This window comes from Apus apus, chromosome 4 (genome assembly GCF_020740795.1).
Source record: "Apus apus isolate bApuApu2 chromosome 4, bApuApu2.pri.cur, whole genome shotgun sequence".
Lineage (NCBI taxonomy): Eukaryota > Metazoa > Chordata > Aves > Apodiformes > Apodidae > Apus > Apus apus.
In genome coordinates this window covers 84,558,980-84,580,101 of record NC_067285.1, presented here as the reverse complement: position 1 = coordinate 84,580,101, position 21,122 = coordinate 84,558,980, and the positions used below count along the sequence as shown (strand labels likewise).

Below are 21,122 nucleotides of genomic sequence, written 5' to 3'. Positions count from 1 at the left end.
ATATATTTAATTATAAGGACATAGAAACAGAAAGCATAATATTTCTGCTTGCAGACAGGCACCTAAATAGTGCCACAGCCTACCATTTCCAGTCACATTTGCTGATGAAGCCCTGTAAGGGCAGGCCCACCAAACCCAGCCTTTGTCACAGGTGATGGTGTTTGAGATAATGCAATCCACTCAACAGTTCTCCATCCCTGTATGAAACCTTAGTAAAACTTTGCTTGTAGCCAGAAAGTATTCTGATGGGGAGAAAAAACCTTAATTCATCAAGGAAAATATTTTTCTGAAATCTTTACAAGCTTTATGCCACATTTAGAGAAAAAAGGAATAATCTTTAATTTTTACAACGTTAAGTTTCTATCATGCTGTATCCAAATGTCTGTTTTTCAATATTAAAGAGTTTGTGACATCAGAAGAAAAAAAGGGAAATAATGATTTAATTCAGATACCTCAATCCAGCAGCAAACAAATGCTCAACAATATTTGGTGTAATCTGCTTTCAACTGTGAGATACTAAATTCACCCCACAATTTACATATTTATTTTGATCCATATAGACTTATACTGCTATTTTTGAGGAAAAAGCTATTAACCAGTGAAACACCTTTAAGGAATATAGTGAAAAATGTCATGATTTTCACTGAGTTAATGTAATGCTTTAGTAGGTCTCTTGTCCTCTGGAAATATTCTAAAAGACTCAGTTATTTATGGCCATTATGACAACTGGCAAAACTTTGGTTTCCTTCAAAATAATTGGAATTTAATTTTACAAGGCAAAGTCAGAGTTTATACCACATCTGAATGTGTCTGACTGTCTTAACTCCATTTAATTCACAGGCAAAATAGCTTAATGTGTCCCTACAATGTCTTGCAGTCTTTGTATGCAGGGCCTCTTCCAGATGGTTATTTTAAAAGTAGTTTTTGAAGGATATTTATAAAAATGCATAGGTAGCAGCACTGAAAGCAAACAACTTTTCACATGATTAATGCTCTTGCGCAGATGGAAGCATGACCAATTAGTTGATGAATTCTGGCTGAAGCTGCTGTCTCTGTTTACAAAAGCCCAAGGCAAGGCTGAAATAGTGCTCTGGTCATTCCTACTACCAAATTAGAGTCAATATTTACTGACCACTTCACTGAGCAAAGTTCAGACTGTCCTAAAGGCATACACCCTATATTTCACGTGATTTTGGCTACTGATACAGACATTAATACCAAATTCAATTATGAGGCTTATCCTAAGGGCAAAAGGTCTTTCCATCTCAGCAGAAAAGGTACCAAAATCTTGAAGAAATAAGACCTGCTACACCTGCTGTGTGGGCACAAGAAAATAAAGGTGTTCTGGGCAGAGCTTATAACAAATTATCAGTGCTTCCATCCCCAGGAGGGGAGGAAGAAACAGGATACATGGTAGAAACTGCCTCTTCCACCAGCAAAAGTACCAGAGAGGGAGGCTGGATCAGTCGCCCCATTTCTAGCAGAAGAAGGAGTAAATGCTGTGAAGCAAAACTTCAGGCTCTCTGCCTGTCTTCTCTGTTGCTGAAGTCCAAGGATCAGAGAGCTGTTATTACATCAGCAGCTACTGCTATGGGTAGGAGGGGAAGACAAGCTCATAATGGCTGTTTAGATACAGACAGGGAGCATGTGCGGTCACCACCTCAATGCACAACAAACAGGGGTGAAGTCTTGGTTGGCCTCTAGATGTACAGCACAGCTGAACCCATCACAAATCCAAACAGCAGGCTCAGTCAGCCCTTGAATCTCTCCTGAGTAAGTCTGTGTACAACATGTCCTTCTAATATTATTAATTATTTCAAGGAGGTCCTGCACAAGATCATAATTATCACAGGGACTTTACAAGGGTATGTAGTGGTAGGGTGAGGGGTAACAGTTTTAAGCTGAGAGAGAGTAAATTTAGGTTAGACATTAAGAATAAATTCTTTCCTGTGAGGATGGTGAGACACCGGCACAGGTTCCCCAGGATGGTTGTTGATGCCCATCCCCAGAAGTGTTCATGGCCAGGTTGGATGGTGCTTTGAGCAACCTGGTCAAGCCGGAGGTGTCCCTGCCCATGCAGGGAGGTTGGAACTTCATGATCTTTAAGGTCACTTCCAACCCAAACCATTCTATGAGCCTATGATATTTTGCCAAACATTAACATTATACAAAAGTAAATACATGTTAAATTTAAGATGAGTAAAATTACAAAGCTGAAACTTTTTTTACCTACTCAAATAAATTATTGATATTATTATAAATTAATTTCTTCGCTTTTTCCTAAAGGAACATGTTGAAATGAACACATTCCTAATATAGGTGAATTTTCCAATGGAAATCTGAATAATCAATTTTTTTGTTCAAATTTCCTCAGCATTAGAAGTTATTTAAAATCGTAAATTGAAAGTAAACTGCAGTCTCTAATGTAGAAAAGATCTGCCAACCTTCACTTCTGATTAGTTCCACTAAGTTAAATAAAATTGCCCTTGCACGTCAGACCCATTATGTCTTGATGTCCTCTTTTCCACGCTCTAGACTTCCAAACAACAATACAGCGTGCATTAAACTAAAATCAGTTTTCATCAGCCTCATTTGTCTTTTCAAAGGTTTTCATGTACCGTATACATCTTACCACAGCTCATGAGCAGCAGGCACACTTTCTAATGTTAGCAGTGTAATGTGATGTTTTACATTAGAGATACACAAAGGTATGTTTAAGTATTCCTTGATAAAAATGTAAAGCCATTTAAAGGTATGTTATCATCAACCTGGACAACCTTTTTGGCTCTGGTTCCCTTTGTATGCACAAGTCAGGTAATAAATACTCTTTTAAAGGCCACCAGAGAAACAGATGAAGGGACACTGACACAAATGGAAAAAAACTGTGCAGCACCTTACATGAGACATTCCCCTCTCAGACACTGAAAGTCATTGGGCTGTACAAAAAACAAAGAAGTACTTGAAAGCCTCAGGTACCTGAAACTGCAGATTTAACTTCTCTAATCTCTAACCTTATCAGCCATGTTACTAAATACAAGATTTCAACATAGCAAATATAAAACCTATGAAAAAAACCAGATGTTTTGAGCATATGGCTCATTTAAAAAATAAATACTAAGAATTTATGACCCCCAAGCAGCCTGAAGCTTTAAATGCATTAGAAATTGCCTTGTTACATGTCAGTTTGAGCCATCAGTCTGTCTCATACACTTTTGGCTCAAAAATAATATGCAGCACTGTCCCGTGCAGCCAGGCTGGTTATTTACTGTTTTAAAATTTTATGGTCTTATGCTGAACAAATAAAGGGACAGGTTAATTCACCCAGCCTCTGACTAAAAATCCTTCTGTTTGCCTTCCTGAGACCCTTAGGCCAAGGAATTAAGTAAAAGTATGTCATGAAGAGAGGCACCCTTTTACCTGTATCACACTTTGCTGCTGATTTTCATAAACTGCTCTTATTAAAAACAGAGCACAGCTCTCCTGTCATGGAAAGCATAAACCCTTCTTAGATCTAAAATTCACAGACAATGAGAGACAGGTTAGGAATAAAAGAGCACGGGCAGAGCGTCAAGAATTAGCTCAATCAAGCTCACCAGGAGGTGCCAGAAGGTGTTGATGATACACATGAAGTAAATACTAAGACTCTGGAGTGGAGTGAGCACTACTCAGTATTTGCTTGTTAAAAATCAACAAGCCATTGAGGGTCAAGGATGGCTTATTTATTCTTACCCTTTTCCGAGAAGGCCTCTGAAGAGTAATGTAATCCAAATATAACATTACAGTACAGATGTGCTCATTTATTCACTGATAAGTATTAATAAAGCAATTATTAATTTTCATGGTATTATGAAGGTGCTGAATGGTTACACCCAGTGACTGTGAGTTTCATAAATAACCTGATGTGACATACTCTACAGAGGGCATAAGTTTCTATTAAAATTCAGTCTAAAATGCATTACTGCCTTATTGACCACCCACAAAAATTAAACCATAGGTTTCTGAGCTTCAGAAAAAAAAAAAAAAATCCCGCATTTTCCACTAGCAAGAAAGTCAGCCATAAGTTATTTTTTTCATTATGCCAACAAACTGTAAAATGCAAAAGAAGATGTAGTAGTAATAAGGTGTATTGAAGCCAAATTAATTTTGTCATCAGAGAAAATTATTTTTGGATTTCACCCATGAAAAAAAAAAAAGGTGCTTGCACAATTAGGAAATCCCCACCAGTTATGATGATGTTCCTTTGCACAAGTCCCATTAGCCAGCAGGCACCTGCATGCAGCTGCAACAGACAAAGGTCTCTTTTCACACCCATTTTCACTTCTGCTGATTTCAGAGGAGTTCTCCTAATTTGTGTGACAGAAAGATTAAGTCTTTCCTCTAGTTTTCAATGCAGAAGAGTATTACCTTCAAGCATTTTCTGCAGACTGTTTCTCATGACATGAATGTTCTCAATGCCTATGAATTGAAACTTGATGTTGGAGTAGTTGTCTTCATTTTCATATCCCTTCCCTGCTGCTCTGTTTGCCATTGCATTAAGCTGTAAAAAATACGGAAAATGGGATGAAAACCAGGAGCAAACAGATTCTTCTCAAAACAAAGCTTGTGGTCTGCTGCAATAAATCACAGTGATTTAGATCAGGCACAAACAGAAAACATTTATCACAGTGTCAACACAAAGGGTTAGGAATAAGGGATCTCTTTACAGCCTACTGCAGAGCGCTGGGTCACTAAGACTTTCACCTCTATTTCACACACTTTGAGAGAAACTTCATCAGTGAGGTAAGATACAAAAAAATGCAACTTATGTGGGGATCCTCTGCAAGAGCATAAAGGTTTTAATTTGTTTTTAAAAGGCTAGCTGTTCTGATTTAATTTTTTATCAGCATTATGTTTACTAGCAGAATATACCCAGGAGGTGGCAGTGTTTTTATCTGCCATCCCACTGTTTCATAGCATGTGTACACTGTAACATTGCCCAAATTACTGTGTTTTACTGCTCAAATCGTCCAGGAGTCAATACAGCTTCCTTCTTTGAAGCTTGGCATAATTAAATGAGAGTTGGTGTCATTTTTCCTGAGTTTATAGTATCTTGACTCTACTTATGTGAGACCATAAAAGTTTCAAATGAACAACATTACCACAAATATTCTCGTCTATAATGCAGTGCTACCAAGTATTTTGCAGTACTTCAGCAAAAAATACATTCAGCTGGAAGCCGTAGTTTTGTTTCTGAATCTGTTACTTGCTTCCTGGCATAGGAAAGTCACTAAACTCTTCTTTAGTTCAGTTTTCCCAAAGCATAAAACTAGGGTTTTTTTTAATGCTTATTTCCCCCCTTTTGAGGTTCTCGGGAGAAAACTATCTGCCAAACCCCTTATGCTAAATTTTGATATCTGGGCTGAAAACTAGAGCTGATAGAAATTAATTAACTACTTTCAGTTTATTACTTTTCTTTTATTATTATTTCCTATAGCAAAATCTCACTGTCCAGCAGAAAGAAATGGTCTTTTCGCATAAAGTCTCTGTTCTCCTAAGAAATGCATGTTGTAAGACTGGGAAGCCTTGGAACTTTCAAAGAAAGGTGAAAGCTGCAGGAGTAACAAAGCATCCCATGTGGCAAGACCTCCATGCATCCAAGCACAACTGACAGCTGCGACCAAGGAAAGATTTAATAGTTCAGTAACAATGGATATTGCACATCCAGACTGCAGGGCACTAACAAAGCTTTTGGAGAGACCTTATGAGGTATCAGTAGGACAAAAAGTTTCATGTCTGCACTGGAGTGAGAGCCCATGCTCATGAAATATCAAAACAAAGTGTCTCTTAGGCATTGTCTAGGGGATAAAAAGCTAATAACTCCATTTCCAGTTGATTTCCCAGTATCACAGGCAGTGCTATTGATTTGTTTCTGCAGTCACTTCTGAAACAAACAATAATATACTTCAGTACTCAGCTAAAGCTATCATGGGATATATGAGAATGTGTTTCTTCCTGAGCTTTTCCACCCCAAACACAAACAATTCTGATACTCAATTTTGATTTGGAGCCAAATGCATGTCATTGAGCAGGACTGATGTCTGCTACCAACGTATCTCCAACAAAGGTGAACAAGTCTAGCTTTTTTATGTCATACATCATAGGTCATATGTCATAGGTTTCCATAGGCCAAATTTGTCTCCTTTACTTTCAAAGGAAACAGCTAAAGACTAAAAACTTTCTATGCCATTACCATTTCCTTTTAGATGCCTAAGAGGGCAGACAAGTGAAGCTGCTTTTCAGTTCTTGTATTCTGTCCAATTGAATATGTGAATATAAGGATTGTTTCCCATCTTCACACTTTCTAGTGCATCCATTCCCATAAGCAGAACTTGGCAATAGGAATCCACAGTCATATTTGTTGACCACCATTAGGAATTGAAACACTGCCTGATCTTCATGATACAACAGAAGGAACCATACTCTAAGATAGGAACCTAGGCAAAACCCCAGAATTTTTAATTTGCTCAAGTCTTGTGTGAAACTTCTTTTATCTTGTATATCATTCAGGAGTCTGCTGATGTTTTGACTATTCATGAACAATCAAAAACTACACAGCCTGTGAACAGCATGTCCTTTAAGGAAAGAGTCCTCAGTGTGACTTGCTAGAAAGATGAAAATTATCTGCTGAATCCTAATCTTCCTCTTTTGAAATAGATATCAGTGCTTGAATATAAACAAATTGAAACAGTTTCTCTCTGCAATAGCTTATAGCTTCAGGAAGAAAGATCTGTATGCATGAGTTGAAGCCACTGTGAATTCCCGAAGCCCTAAATGAAAAACATCTAGCCCCTAACTGACCTCAGCCCCAGTACAATAAAGACTATTAACTGTCTCTGCCACTGAGCAATTTTCTCACTGAAATCCTTTAAGACAGCCTGCAATAGCCCTCTTTAAAAGCAAATAAATATAATGTTAAGTTTGCAAGGCTTTCTGACACTCATTTATTTTAAATATTGTCAGTGGCCAAACTTTGCAGCTGACACAATATTTACTATCAAGTTTTCCACATCACCTACCAAAATTCCATCTGTTGCTTTTAAAGCAGTTGTTGCAAAGCTCTCTAAATTGTGCCTGTCCTTGCTCTATCTCAGGGAATATGAGAAAAGCTCTAAAGGGAACAGACCGCACTTGGCAGATTTCCTGGCATCTTCTTCAATGCGGAAGATAACTGAGTGATCTCTTCTTATAAAGGGTTATAGCATGAATTTGTTTTACTTTTAAGCAGTAAGTTTACATCAGCTTCTTCTGTAAACACACAGAAGAAGGAGAAAATAAAGAAAGACAGTAGCCTAAGTAAAGCTCTGCCTCTGGTCATAGAATCATAGAATGGTCAACATTGGAAGGGACCTTAAAGACCTGGTTCCCACCTCCCTGCCATGAGCAGGGACACCTCACACTAGACCAGGCTACACAAAGCCTCATGTAACTTGGCCTTAAACACCTCCAGGGAGGGGACTTCCACAACCTATTCCAGCACCTTACTACCCTCATGGCGAAGAATTTCTTCCTGATGTCTAACCTAAATCTACCCTCTTTCAGTTTAAAACCATCACCCCTTGTCCTATCACCACCCTCTCTGGTGAAAAGTCCCTCCCCAGCTTTCCTGAATGCCCCCTGCAGGTACCTGAAGGTACTGGAAGGTCACTGTAAGGTCTCCCAGGAGCTTTCTCTTCTCCAGGCTGAACAGCCCCAACTCTCTCAGCCTGTCTTTGTTGCAGAGGTGCTCCAGCCTTTTGACCATCTTGATGGCCCTTCTCTGGTCCGTCTCCAACAGGTCTATATCTTTCTTGTGCTAAGGGCACCAGAGCTGTACACAGTATTCCAGGTGGGATCTCACCAGAGCAGAGTAGAGGGGCAGAATCACCTCCTTGGCCCTGCTGGCCACACTTCTTTTGATGCAGCCCAGGATGCAGTTGGCTCTCTGGGCTGCGAGTGCACACTGGCTGCTCAGGTCAAGCTTCTCATCTACTACCACCCCTAAGTCCTTCTCCTCAGGACTGCTCTCTAGCCATTCTCCCTTCGGCTTGTGTTTGTGCCTGGGTTTGTGCCAACCCAGGTGCAGGACCTTGCACTTGGCCTTGTTGAACTGGTCACCCTGGTAAATTTAAATGAAGTGGAAACAAAGTTTCTTCCACAGCCAAAGCTTTCTTTCTGAAGATTATTAAGCACAATGAGACACAATAAGCAAGAAGAGCACTTGGGAATGCTGAATTCACTGGCCTAACAGTATTTGTCATCTTTGCAAGGAACCAGTTCTGGTAACAGAAGAAGCAGGTGATTTTTTGGCTTTCTAGAGTAATGGGAAACATTGCACCAGACACAATAACTTACCTTTACATTTGTTAGAGGTTCCCTGAGGAATGCCAAGAACAGCTTGTATTAATATCTATCACTTCCTACATGCTCTAGATTTATACATGCATTAGGAATTGCAAAATTAATTGTAACAACTGTAACAAGGCTGTGTTTGGCACATGGGATCCCAGGAGCCTTAGAAAATAAGCCCATTATTGCAGCAGAGAGAGATAAGTAGGAACTTGTGCATACAAAATTATTTACATCAAAACATATTTTTTTTTCCTGAGAGAAATTAAATGAAAGCAGATAGTTTTCATCTGCTGACTGGCTCCTGAAGAAGCCAGCATTGCTGGAAATATGCTGTTGTACAGGCATATAAAATATGCCTTAAGTACAGGCTTTTTTCACTGAAGATGGGAGGTGTCTCACCAAAGTCATATACCAGGAAAGTTTACAGAAAGGCACCTTCCTGTTACTACCTTTCAAAACATCATTAATAGCCAAGTCAGTAAGTGTTTAGTAATAAATCAAATCTCCTTAATTAGGGAAGAGTACCAATATAGTCAGTGAGGAAATGCTAAGCTATAAATACTATCAATAAAGAAAAGCGTTAAACAAACATTATTTAGGAAGCCAGGTCTGTGCTTCCTATCCAAAGTCTGCTCTGAACACAGGTGTACCAATCCTTTCCTAGTGCTCATCATGACTCACTTTCTTCAGGACCACAAGTAAGGTGGTTCCTTCCTCATCTTCCCAAGAAAAACGAGGGAACTGAGGGTCAAAGTAGTCACCAAATTACAAAGTGCAATGAGATAACTCAAGGTCCTGATTTTCTGGCTACTACTTCCCATTGCAGCTCAGCACTTACCCACCAGCCCTCAGGTCTTCAGTCAACAGCCAACCAGTCAGGTTCCTCATCTCTGCTCCAGTTCTGCCAGGTTTGCTCTTCCTGGCTCCATTCCTCATGTTTCTCAGTTTTAGACAACTTGCCTTTTCAGACTCCATCTCCTGATCTCAGGATGCTGAAACAGCTTCCTTGCTCCTTTTCTTCAAGCCTTTGCTCTCACTTTTCCCCTTCCTCTGCTACAGCTCATCCCTTATCAACTATAAATTTTGTGGAGATTTGCCCCTTTGGTTTCTTCAGGTGCTTCGGCAGCTTCAGCAGGGAAGGACATTTGCTAGCATGCCAAATTTGGAAACAGGGCTTTTTTACCTTCCAACCTCTTCTAGACCATCACTTAGCTTCTGTGTTTCTACACAGAATAATTTTTTTTCTAAAGCTTTTATCTTGGCCAAAGTTCTTAGTCAATTATAGAGATAAGGCATCTGAGACCACTAGGTACCATGTTTCAGATTCCCTCTCAAAGCCAGAAAAGTGCTGGAAGTATTCAATACTATTAAGAGTTATTCACTTTACTATATCTTAACCTTTTGTTAAGAACAAAAAAAAGAAAAGGGTTAGAAAAGTTTTTTTGTCTTTAAAGATAAAAATGTGGGCAAGGTTGCTAGTTAAGATTCCCCCGGTAAATCCTGATTTGCCTGTGGAGTTACACAGGTGCAACTAACAAGATCAGAAGTATGGTCAATCATTTGTACATCTTCCCTAATGTGTTCAGCCCACGTTCAGTCTTATTAAATGCAAGAAATGTAATGTACTTACTTTGGGCCGAGTGTCAACAACGTATAGGAAATCACTTCCTGGATTTGCTTTTCTGATGGCCTGGAGCATCTGTTCATCCTCAAGGCATCGAGCACTAAAGCCAGATAAAGGCTGGCTGCTCCTACATATGGATGCCTGCAGAAAAACAGACAAGCAAACAAACAAAAATTAAGCAGAAATTATTTAGCATCCAGATGCATATAAAAAAACCAGCTCATTAGATGTTTCTATAGGTGTGCAATTACACGGAAAGGGCAGAATAGTAACATTCATTCCATGTTAATAAAGACATTCATTTTTTAAAGGCAAAAAATATTAAAACTATATGACCCCATTGGCCCAGGTCTAGTCCTGAATCCATGTTTTAGAGCTATTTTAAATATAATGTTGCCCTAAAGCAGAGTAACTCCTGAAAGGTGGTCTCTAGAGGATGTGGCGTACAACACTGCAGCCACAAGAACACTGATACAGCATGAAGAATGGGTCCTTTTGCACTGTCACTCACACTCACCAGTTATGATCCTGATTACACCCAACTTACACTAATGGATGATTCATCAAACAGCCTGAAACACCGTAAGTTCAGGAAACAAAAATGCATAACATGCAGCTAGATCACTGATGGTAGTGGTTTTTTTAGCATGGCCCAGGCTCTTTCCGGTGGTGCCCAGTAATAGTACAAGGAACAATGGGTATAAGCTAGAACACAGGAAGTTCCACCTCAACGTGAGGAGAAACTTCTTTACTGTGAGGGTGACAGAGCACTGGAACAGGCTGCCCAGAGAGGCTGTGGAGTCTCCTTCTCTGGAGACTTTCAGAACCTGCCTGGATGGGTTCCTGTGTGGCCTGCCCTAGGTGATCCATCTCTGTTTTTGGGATTGGAGTAGATGATCTCTAGAGATCACTTCCAGCCCCTAACAATCTATAATTCTATGGTTCTGTGTCTACAATATGTCATTTTAATAGAAGGAAGACATTTCTCTCTCATCCATTGTGCACCATACACACAAGGCAGATATGTCCATCAAGGTTATGGTAAACGTTAGGGTTGTGGATGAAGGTTAGGATTTAGGAAAGTATGGGCTGGAGTCCATTACATTATAGCACCCTGAGGGCCCAAGGGCTAGGGGATGTGCAGGCATCAGTATAAGAGAATGGCTTGTCTGTCAAGTTAGGCTTGGTGTTAAGACGATGTTTACTGTCAGTGCTGCAAAACTAGGAAGATAAGCTGATCTTGTGACCATAAGATACCATAAGCAGGAATCATTACCCGCAATATCCATGAGAAGATCACCTCCTGCTGACCCTGGCCAACTGCTTAGGATGAACACATATGTCTATAAAATCTATTGGGCTGTGTTTAAGAGTAGGGCAAGAGATGAGGTCATGTTTTGGTATTGCACAGACCCAACAGATACTTCCAGAGTTAGATCTTATCATATTCACATGGATCCTGTGAGACACAGAGTAAGATCATCACTGAATTTGCTGATACCAAAGAGCTATGGGAAGGTTCTGGGTATGAAAGACTGAACAAGTGGCACCCCATCTCCCTTGCTTGCAGCAGACCTCTTCCCAACCTGCTGCTGCCATGGCTGCTCAATGTCCACTGTCACAAATCTTACCCCACACCCACCCATTACTCTATTAGCTAGCAACTCATGCCAGCCTCCAAACTCACAAGGAGGTATTTTCTCCAACATTCCCAACCCTCTTCCTAGCCCTTTGAATAATGAAGGATCCAGGACTAAACATAATCCCTCAGACACTGGAGGTCTGAACCTTAACCTGAACTCCAACCACAACAGGGAAAACATTCAGGCTGAAACCATGAAACTCATCCAAAACTGGATCATTATAAAGTGGAATCTAGCTGATGCCTGAGACCTTTTATTTCACTGAGATTTGAAAATGTCCACGTTTTGAATCCTAGATATCTATATTTGGAATTAGTTGACTATGCAAAGTGATTGATTTTGAAAATATTTGCCCTAATGGAATACTAGAGATACCATGCAATTTATGCAGAGACTGTATTTATTATTCAAATCTTCATATCCTCCTGTTTCATTGTAAAATTCATAGATCTTTATAGAATCAGAATTCTGCTCTTTTCTTGAGAGGCTACTCTTGATTCTCTAGTTGCTCCAAGTATAGTTTTTGTACTCCTTGAGTTGCTGTAAATATGGCTACCAGATCAGATGGTGAGACACTAGACAGGTTGCCCAGGGAGGTTGTGGATGCCCCATCCCTGGAAGTATTCAAGGCCAGGTTGGACAGGGCTTTGAGCAACCTGGTCTAGTGGAAGGTGTCTCTGCCCATGCAGGGGGGGTGGAACTAGATGATCTTAAAGGTGCCTTCCAACCCAAACCATTCTATGATTCTATGAAATTGCTCTGTTCTCCCCCCAGTTACCCTCTACGCTGCCTGCTACTGGCCTTCACTCTTCTGCCAGCCGTGTTTCAGGACCTCTTAAACTACTTCACTTCCTTGTGATACAGAGATCACATTTTTTAAAGTGGGTGGATGATGAAGCTGGGTTTAAATGACTGCATTAAATGCCTAATAATGGGCTAACCATAACTCCAATGTGTGCCCATATGGACAAATGACACTAATCAGTCTACACCAACCATCTTTTCATTTTTTTTTCAGTAAACACTGATTTCTTCTTGTGAAATCTTACTAGAAGAGTCATAAAAGCAAGGCTAAAATAAGCAAATACTTCAAAGCTACAAATGCACACTTACATTGTTGTCCTTGCAGTAGTAGGAAAGAGCTGGGAAACGCCTTCGACTCCGAAATTTAGAGCTCCCCACTATGATGTGTGCAGTCGCAGACTTTGGTACATACACTTCTGTAGGATAGGAGTCACAAACCTGTGAAAGGACACACTGCTTATTTGGTCTACAAAATACAAGTAACATTAGACACCTTCACAAAAAAGGGAAAAAAAAAAAAAGCCAAGGAACTAATCTCTGGGAATATTCTGTGTACACACATCACCTGCATTTCTCAAAACAGTCTTTCAAAGCTGAAAAGTATTAATTCTAACTTACAGATAGTAAAACTGAAGCAGAACAGTCAAAGGGCTGTACTTCCAAATGTTACTTCATACCTTGTTGAAAACAGACAGGTATAACATACATTCCTAACAGCAAAGACAATATGTACAGAAAGGTTGTATTTACAACTGCAGTTTCCTCTGTAGCAGAATTTGAAAGTAAGGATGGGAGCGGATGAAGATCTCAAACACCTCTCTGTTATAATGGGAGGGGACTATAGAGCCAAACTTTCCAGCAACTCTGATAATTAAAAAAAATGAAAATAAATTAGTCCATATGAAATGAGGATACCAAACAGAAAGCAGCCCTGGCAATGCCTACCACTACTGAAAGGAACCCAATGAGCCTGAAAAAAAGCCTAGAAGTTTTTTTCGAGACAAGTAGGACCACAAATGGGATCCCTGTCTAACTTCACTTTCCTTATACTGCCTGTGGCATTCTGGCTGGGCTCAAAAGCATATCCAGTAGCTCCCTGCGACTTTCTGAGATGACCATAGGAATTAGGACACCCAAGAAGAAATTATGTTCTGAGAGAACCAGAGATATGTAATGATGGAGAAAGAAAAGAAAGGGCTTGTGGTTACAGATGCTGCTGTGGTGAACTGGGTTTTATTCATGATGCTGTTTTTCCTACACTTTATCTTAAAAGAGGTCAAATATTTTTTCTATTTGTTTTAAGAAAAAGAAAACAAACCCTGACAGCATATTCAGTCTTCTCTGAGAACTTCACAGGCCTTCGTTAACATGGATATGATCCAGCAACAGAGTCAATAGAGTGCACAAACTTCCTTAAAAAATACTTTGGTTATAATTTCTCACAGTTAATTAATATTCTAGGGACTTCAATTGCACAAGACTGAACTAGGCAGGACAGCAGGCAGCTAGGAAGACATATGACCTGTCAGATGACTTACACTAACAGTCAATCACAGATGCTTCAAAAGGATTTTGAGGATAGCAAATAAGAAAAAAAAATTGCCAAATTCACTACTTCCAGTAATTTTTTTTTTCTTAAAATGACAATTTAGTAATTTTAGATAATTCCAGGAAAACACTCATTCAGACATGTAACATTAGGTATGATTTAAACTCCTCCCCAGGCAGCCAAGTGCCAACGCTTAAAATTTCCTGTGTACAGCTTTTCAGTGCTTAATTTCTACATGAAACAGACACATCCTTTCTATGTGCCTTTTTATGTGAAAAAGTAGGAGAAGGGCACCTTACTACAGGTGTGGACAGCAGAGCTGTAGCAGGATCCCTGTTACCTGCAGGGATCCTGAATGTAAGCACTTCTGGAGTCCACAGTCAGACTGCTGATCCACTTTACACCCTCTGTAACACAAACATCACAACTCACTCCATAGTCTCTGTTTACGTCACTGATCTGCCAATAGTTGTTCGGAATACCCATCCGGTTGTATTCTTCATTGAGGTCCACAAGCTTCCAGCCTTGTTCTCGCTCTTCTTTATCTAATTTTGGGTTGAATGAGAAACAATACAGCTCTTCGTATTTCACTGAAAAACACCAAGCAAACAAACAAACAAAACAGGTAAAAAACTTCAGATTTCTCATTCTGAAATGACACTTCAAAACAAAATTTGGTTTCTGTCCTTTCTATAGTTAAAACAGAATGCTTTGCTAGGCAAAAGCACATCTCCTGGCTTATAACTATTTTCAAATGTATTTTGCAAGTACTGTGCTCTTTTGTTACTTGTATGACTTGCAATATATGTGCCTTATTAGTAATGTTACTTAAAATATGCTGTTCTACTAGACCTTTTCTCTACTGAATTGTGAAAGCCTCCCACAGCCAAAAGGCAGGATCATAGAATCATAGAATCATAGAATCATAGAATCATAGAATCATAGGGGTTGGAAGCGACCTCAAAAGATCATCTAGTCCAACCCCCCTGCCAGAGCAGGGTCATCTAGAGCACATCGCACAGGAACGCATCCAGGTGGGTTTTGAATGTCTCCAGAGAAGGAGACTCCACGACCTCTCTGGGCAGCCTGTTCCAGTGCTCTGTCACTCTCACAGTAAAAAAAATTTTTTGAATATTCACCTTGAACTTCCTATGCTCCAATTTGTATCCATTACCCCTTGTCCTATCACTGGTCAACACTGAGAAAAGCCTAACTCCATCTCCCTGACACTCACCCCTTACATATTTGTAAACATTGATGAGGTCACCCCTCAGTCTCCTTTTCTCCAAACTAAAGAGACCCAGCTCCCTCAGCCTGTCCTCATAAGGGAGATGATCCACTCATGTCAGTGATAATATGCTTTCATCCAAAGAAAAGTCAGTGCCAGAATAAGAACTTTTCCTGCAAAAGAATTTGCTGGCCAGAGGTAGGCTGGAAGTCCCTTTCTTAAAGCAACATCTGTCCTGTGGTAAAGACAAACTCTCTGAACAATGGACTACGCAGCACAATATTCCAAAAATTAACTCAGAAGTCTTTGTCCCTAAATAGGGAAGTCTGTAATAGATTAAATGAAATTTTTGTCTTGTGGACTGCAAAATTCTGTTTTTCAATTATTAACAAAGGCATTCATGCTACAGGTGGTGTAATAACATAAAAATAGTATATGCTACATCAACAATTTCATCATGACCACAAACTCATTTAAGTAGCTATGCTATCTGGCAACCTTAGTCAAGGGCCATATAATGAACTTTGCTGGTGCTTGTAACTTTTTTTTTAGGAGTGTATCTGTATTTATGCTACTGGGTGTGTCAGTCTTGGTGACCAATGGAAGCCAGACACACTTGCAATTAAATGCCAACTGTCTCTGATATGAATAACTGTTCAGCATATAGCTTAAAATTAAAGTTCTCATTGGAATTTTAGATAGTGTTATGTCACAAGGGGATGTTTCAACCAGTTCCTCTAAGTTCCTTAAAACTTTCTGACCAACAGGATTTTTACTTTAGAACTGAAGTGAATTACAAGCTGAGTGCTCTCCAGTTTGATAGTTCTCCAATGATACACTTGTTCCACAATATCACAAAATCGGTAAACTTAAATACTACACTTTATTTTCCAATAATATATACCTAATAAGCATTATCTTAAGATACTACAGCATGCAGTAAAGAACTTATAGCTATATAATAGCAACAAAACCAACCACAATATTAATAAGGCTTCCATATTTTTCTAAGAAAGTTTTTACTTCTATTCTGATTATGTCTTTAAAAGGTTTCATTTAAGTTATGCTTTGCTTTTGTAATTTTCATTAAATTGATTGCAACCACATAAACAAAAAAATATGAACATAAGGAAAGAAAACTTCATGTGAACTCCATTAGGAGAGTACTGAAAGTCAACAAAGCAATGAGTAAGCAGAAAGGGAATTAATTGCCATTGTCTGACAGTTTAAACTCTTTCTGTATTCTCTGCTTTGAAACTTCTGTCATGGCACAGACTAGGAAGACTAGTTTATTTCTCATCTGTTAACATGAAATTTTAGCATAATCCATAAATCCAATCTGAGCTCTTTTTATTAAAGCAATTTGAGTTCCTGTTTTTACTGCTTGGTTGTCAGAAGCATCTGATTTTGTTTTGAATTGGATCTACTGTTCACAGGCACACAGAAAGCCTTTAAAAATACACCTACTAAAATATATCCAGGTTATTTATAACTCAAGTCTGATTCAACAAGTATTATTACATGATGGTACCTATAGGTGGTAACAAAAATGTTCATGTATTTATAATCAGTGCCTTAAAACTCAGTTATCACCTCTCCAGCTCTTATAGTACCTTCCTTAATCTTTCACAGTCATTTTGCCATAAGCATCTGCAAATCCTGCTAATACAACTGTAATAACTATTATCATCAGTTTGTTTCCCAAAACAACTTAACTAAGCAAAAAGGCCAAACTCAGGTGGCAGCTTGACCTTATTAAAATACCAACTAATAACAGCTGGTAAGAATGAAATCAAACACATATTTGCTCCTCTAGAGTAACTAGGACATCAGATAACACAGGGTATATATTAAGCCAGTACACAAGATGAGCTTCCCTCAGGTTCAGCTACGGTGGAATGAAAAAACAGGAACAGGCAGAAACTGGAAAATTGAGCCTCAACAAGTCAAAATTTCTCCTCATGTAGTAAAGTGTACCTTATAAAGAAAGTATAGTCTTGGGCCTAAACATAAAGATACATCAGACCACCGTCAGGGTGCATTCGGCCCAACTAGCAATCAGAGCCTTCTAATTTTAAGTAAGCAAGATTTTAATCCTGCCTCACATGAAGATCAGATATTTTCCTAGAGAGGGAAAACCACTGTGCAGATGAACAAAGAGCTAATTCTGTGGTGCTCTTATTACATCTTCTTCAAGCCTTCTTCTCTGCTGCAGTCTGCCACTGAACATGTATTCAAAGTCCACAGCCAGTCAGTATGCCTGTATCAGTGTCCTGTTCTGGCGCACAGCAGTAAGTAAGCACACCTCCTCCTGGCTACAGGGAAAGAGCATTACAGAATCACATTCCTTCCAGCACACGCATACACATACTTGCAGCTGAGGTCCATCAAATTAATCCAGATATACATAGGCAGAACCATTGACAAAATTTCTCCCGTTGTTTTTAAATTTCTCTGATTACTTCCATCTTGTGTCACCTAACATATCAAGTTATGTGTAAATATTACTACTACTACTATCCTAATTATAGAAGGTACTTTATGAGTTCAGTAGCTGTGATGGCTGACTATGCAAATTTTCCCCCTCTACACTCTAGATAAAATCAGTGTTTTCCTAGCAAGACACAAATTAAAGCCAATGTTGTCAGTTTTTTACAGACTGTGGTGGACATTTTCTTTACATTGTTAAATAATGGTAAACACAGAGGTTGGTGTTGTGTTTCTGCAGTTCTCATTTAAAAAAAACACAATCCAGAAGCCTTGTCAGCTGGTTCTTAAGAAAGCAGCTATAATGCAGAGGATCATGTTGGATTTGGCTGCAACATTTGAATTTTCACTGCAAAGAGGAACGGTTTCAAAAGAAACTCAATCCAAATTTAGAAATTCAAAAAGGACACATTCAAAACCTAAATAATAGGCCAAAACACAGCCAGTCTAGTGGAATAAATGAACTACTTGCTGCAAAACATTCTACTGATATTAAGAAATTTATGCACAGCACAGAAAGGGAACATTCAGACCTCAGCATGACCACTAAATATATTGCAAGTTTTTTGTCACAACGGGAACATGAAAGATCCCCGGTTTCAGAGACATGTCAGTATTTTCCCAATTACACAAGGCATCCAGTAAACAAGTTACACATAAAACAACATTATAATGTATTTTATGGCCAGTGATCCCCTAGAGTATCATTTTCAACAAAAGTTCATGACTTTATGGAATGAACTACTTGTTATAATGTGCCTTCTTCATTTCTCCATAAGTGATTATTTTAATATGTTTGTCTGCTCAAAGATCTTTTCTTGTATAACACATCTCTAAAGAAGTCTTTTTCTTAAACTGCAAGGGACAAAGATGCATTGCCACATTTTTTCCACTATATTCTCCCTCTTCAGCATGAGGATTCACTTCTGTGCCAAGCTTCTTTCCCATACCTGGTCGTGCCAGACGTATCAGAGATATGTAAACATCATGGCAGTCTCGTTCCTGAGGGATGACCAGCTGGATGACCTGGAAGTTCTTGCAGCGGATCAGCAACGGGCAACCACTGGCAGTGGTGGCCTGCTTCTCAATAGAGGAAATTTGGCTGTGAAGAACCTGTGTTGGAATTGAAAATGGTTATGCCAAGGAATTCAAACCTTTAGGAAGAAAAATAATGATTTACAATGATGTTCCAGGGCATGAACAGTAGCTTCCACTACTGCTTCAGAAAATCCCCACACTGCTCCTCTTGTAGTTTTGTTCCTATTTCCAGCTTCAGTCTCTAGCAGCACCTGATACATCACCTACAGACAAATAAGTGCTTCTGGAGTGCTTCAGCAGCTCAAACATTAGACTGGTCATGCTATCCAAAGCTTTTTCTTTGTTTGCTTAAGTCCAAGCTAGCAGTTGTCAGAAAAAGAGCTCTTTTCATCTATCTGCACAGTGAAAAGATGAACGAGCATCAGTTAGATAAGGCTAAAATGCTGGACCTCCTTGTTGGCAGAATGGTATCATTTTATATATTGCATCAGATGAGATGAACCATTACAATAAACAGGAGGGGAACAGTGGGAGCAAAAGAGGATGGAGTTAATGATCAGTAAAAAATGGACAAAATACTATTTTATTATATTATTATCATAATTAAGCTACACTGACTGACTCAAATGGTATGACATGAGAGCTATATTTGTACATATATACATGCAACTTATATGTTACCAATCCATCAAAACAGATAACTCAAAACACTGCATTATGAAAAAAAAAAAAGAAAAAAAAAAGCAACAAAATCACTGATCCAGCACATGCAATCAGGGAGTGAGGTAAGAGCCAAGATAGTAATTCACATTCAAAGTATTCCTCCTCAGTTCTTTCTGGATGACAGAGGTAACACTAGTTTAGAGCAGCTGTTCCTCAGTCAGTCACATCTGACATTTGTACACTGATGGTCCTTCTGGTCCTCTTACTGTGTTGCAATATCCAGAATACATTGAAAATTTTCAAAAATCACCAGGCTGGAATTTCACACATTCTGAATTTATAAAAGTATCCATATTAACTAATTTACTACATTTAAAGTGTTTTGCAAGTTATTTTCAAACCACCATTAATTAAGTGCCACACATTCTCAGCTAACTGAAAAAAACAACAAATCATACCCAGGTTTCTTTACGAGTTTCAGAACCATTCTCCACAAATATGACATGGGTAGCTGTTAAATACAAGGTTCCCAGTGCAGCTTTTCTTGAAGACAGACGATCGAGTAACCGAACATTTTCCACCTAAGCAAAGAAATGACAGAGAAAAAAAAATTAGACTATGACATAGCCTGCCATAGTGAGATCTCAACATCCACTTTTTGTCCATTACAAAGTAAGTTCTTTTCAGTACCTTAAGAAATTACTATCAGAAGAGCTAACTATATGAGAAAAATATTATTGTAGCATGTGACCTATTTCCAGATCTACGTTAATCTGGAATCTTTCCCTGTTGTGGTACATCTGCATCCAAAATGTGTAGCAAAGGATTCCAAAAACAATTTCTCACTTGAGCTCTTTCCTGTTATCTCACCTTACCAAAACCCTGTGATAGCAAGGCAGAGCCTGGCCTTCAGCTAAACTTTCTCTATGTTGTCCATTCAAGCCATTCCAGATTTATCTGTGATAAATAGGAAGCTAAATTCTAAAAAGTACTAGTAAGCAGGAGGTGAGAGTGGTAGAGTGTCTTTCTTCAGCGGGCCTTGCTCAGGCTCCCAGGGAAGTCTCTGTTGATCAAAAAAATGTTTTAGTGTTTGTCCCCTTCTATTGGGGCTGAGAGCAGTGGTCACACCATAAATTTTTGCCTTTAGTCAATTTTCAATGGGAATCAAGGCCTTCACATCCACTGCTCTGCCTCAATGGACAGAAAATGGATGTTGTCTCTTTGCTACAACCTGACAACAGGGGAGTCCATAATGCATTATTAATTCTCATATCACCAGCTTGTGGCTTGTACACCATAAATATTTTGTGTATGGCATGTGTCATAGGCATTTATCTACTGTTACATGGCATTTATAGTAACAACAGACAAGGAGAAAGCTGAGATTCCCAAATTTTTGCCTCATTCTTCACTGGTGACTCCTCTCCCAACAGCCTTCATGCTGATGGCCCACAGCACAGAGACAAGGGAGACGAAGTCCCTCCCACTATAAGCGAAGACAAGGTTCGTGACCATCTGAGGAACCTGAACATGCACAAGTCCAAAGGACCTGATGAGATGCATCCCAGAATCCTGAAGGAATTGGCTGATGTAGTTGCCAAGCCACTCTGTATGATATTTGAAAAGTCATGGACCCCTGAGTGACAACCACTCATCACCATTTTCCACCTGGACATCAAGCCACTGACCAATGGTCAGTATGCTAGAGGGACAGGATGC

General features: G+C 39.2%; 1 protein-coding gene across 3 annotated transcripts in view; it reads right to left on the bottom strand.

Moving 5' to 3' along the window:
• The window catches only part of MTMR7 (myotubularin related protein 7), a 52,133-nt gene that overhangs the window by 11,163 nt on the left and 19,848 nt on the right, over positions 1-21,122 (bottom strand). For all 3 annotated transcript variants that reach the window (XM_051617498.1, XM_051617499.1, XM_051617497.1), the window contains exons 2-7: positions 19,862-19,984; positions 18,653-18,815; positions 14,420-14,577; positions 12,748-12,876; positions 9,998-10,132; positions 4,405-4,537 (exon numbers count right to left, since the gene is read on the bottom strand). In XM_051617498.1, the coding sequence (XP_051473458.1) occupies positions 4,405-4,537; positions 9,998-10,132; positions 12,748-12,876; positions 14,420-14,577; positions 18,653-18,815; positions 19,862-19,984 (841 nt within the window). The remainder of the gene's footprint in view (positions 1-4,404; positions 4,538-9,997; positions 10,133-12,747; positions 12,877-14,419; positions 14,578-18,652; positions 18,816-19,861; positions 19,985-21,122) is intronic.